Below are 1,223 nucleotides of genomic sequence, written 5' to 3'. Positions count from 1 at the left end.
CACTGTCTTGTCAACAAAGGGTTAAAAGATTGAAGTGTGCATTAATGTTTGTTTTTGTTTTTCATTGGATAAATTGTGTTTTGTAAAGAGGCTTAGAAGAAAAGTTGTTGGATTTATTTTGTGAGCTATTTTAACAGTGTCAGTAACTTAGACAGTAAAGAAAAGTTTTAATTACTCAAGAAAATAATATTCTAAAAAACACCCAATGTTCTCTTCCATTGCAGCTCGAGAACAAACATGGAGGAGAAGAGGCCTACAAGGACCGTGTGAGCAACCACTTGATGCCGTGTGTAATTAAATTCACCGTAGCAACTGCCGACGACTCATTATGGAAGGAACTCAACAGCGAGATTCTCAAGAGAGTTAGAAATGAGGATGATACCCCGGTGAGTCATCAGCTTAGAACTCCCTTGCTCTTAAGTGTTATTTAATATTACAGTCACTTACTATAACAGAAAGTAGGATTAACTCGTTCCACTATTTTTGTCCCACAAAAATAAATCTAGACTGAAGAGTAAGGTGGAATCCAAAATTTGGTAGTTATAATACACTCGTTACTAATCTATTATGCAAGGTAAAGCCAGCATCTGTGTCTCTAAACTTTCACAGGGTGCCTTGTCTGCTGCAAATCATAGTTGATTTTTTATTAGATAAATGTTTGTCATTGTACCAACCATACAATTTTGAGATTGTATAGATTTTACAGTATGTTCTAAGACAAAGCCTTATTTCTTCCCACAGGTAATTCTTGCAGCACTCACCACTTTCGAAGGTCTTGTGGACAGCCTTGGTGAAGACTACCTCCAACCTCTGCTAGCAGATACTATGCCCTACATCACAGAGGTTCTTGAGAATGTAGATGATGATGTAGAGGAAGTTTCTAGGAATGTGTTTTCCAAGATGGAATCTATACTGGGGGACAATTTAAGAGCATATCTAAATGAGTAACTGAATTCTGTGTAGGTAATAAATTTGGTACAAAAATAAGTGTTTCTTTTTCAACCCACTCCCGCAATCTCCTGTGATATCCATGACTGTTAACCTGTTTTCACTTATACACTGCATTGTCTGCAAGTTTTTTCAAATCTGAACTACATCAAGAATGGCGAAATGATACCCCAGCTGACCTCATGACAGTTCACAAATTTAGTTGAACAAAGTAAAAAAAAAGATTTTCCTTCCAAGAAATTGGTTTTCCTTTTACATGTATCCCATTCCTCATT

General features: G+C 36.5%; 1 protein-coding gene across 1 annotated transcript in view; it reads left to right on the top strand.

Moving 5' to 3' along the window:
* Positions 1–987, top strand: part of LOC119588605 (HEAT repeat-containing protein 1-like) — a gene marked incomplete in the record, with an annotated part of 28,625 nt that extends 27,638 nt beyond the window's left edge. Inside the window, 2 exon segments of the mRNA XM_037937247.1 lie at positions 225–386; positions 742–987. Of these exon segments, the coding sequence (XP_037793175.1) occupies positions 225–386; positions 742–948 (369 nt within the window).
* Positions 988–1,223: the final 236 nt, after the last annotated feature.

The sequence above is a fragment of the Penaeus monodon genome, chromosome 24 (assembly GCF_015228065.2).
Source record: "Penaeus monodon isolate SGIC_2016 chromosome 24, NSTDA_Pmon_1, whole genome shotgun sequence".
NCBI lineage: Eukaryota > Metazoa > Arthropoda > Malacostraca > Decapoda > Penaeidae > Penaeus > Penaeus monodon.
Note: the sequence above shows the minus strand (reverse complement) of the source record. Positions and strands in the feature narration are given on the sequence as shown.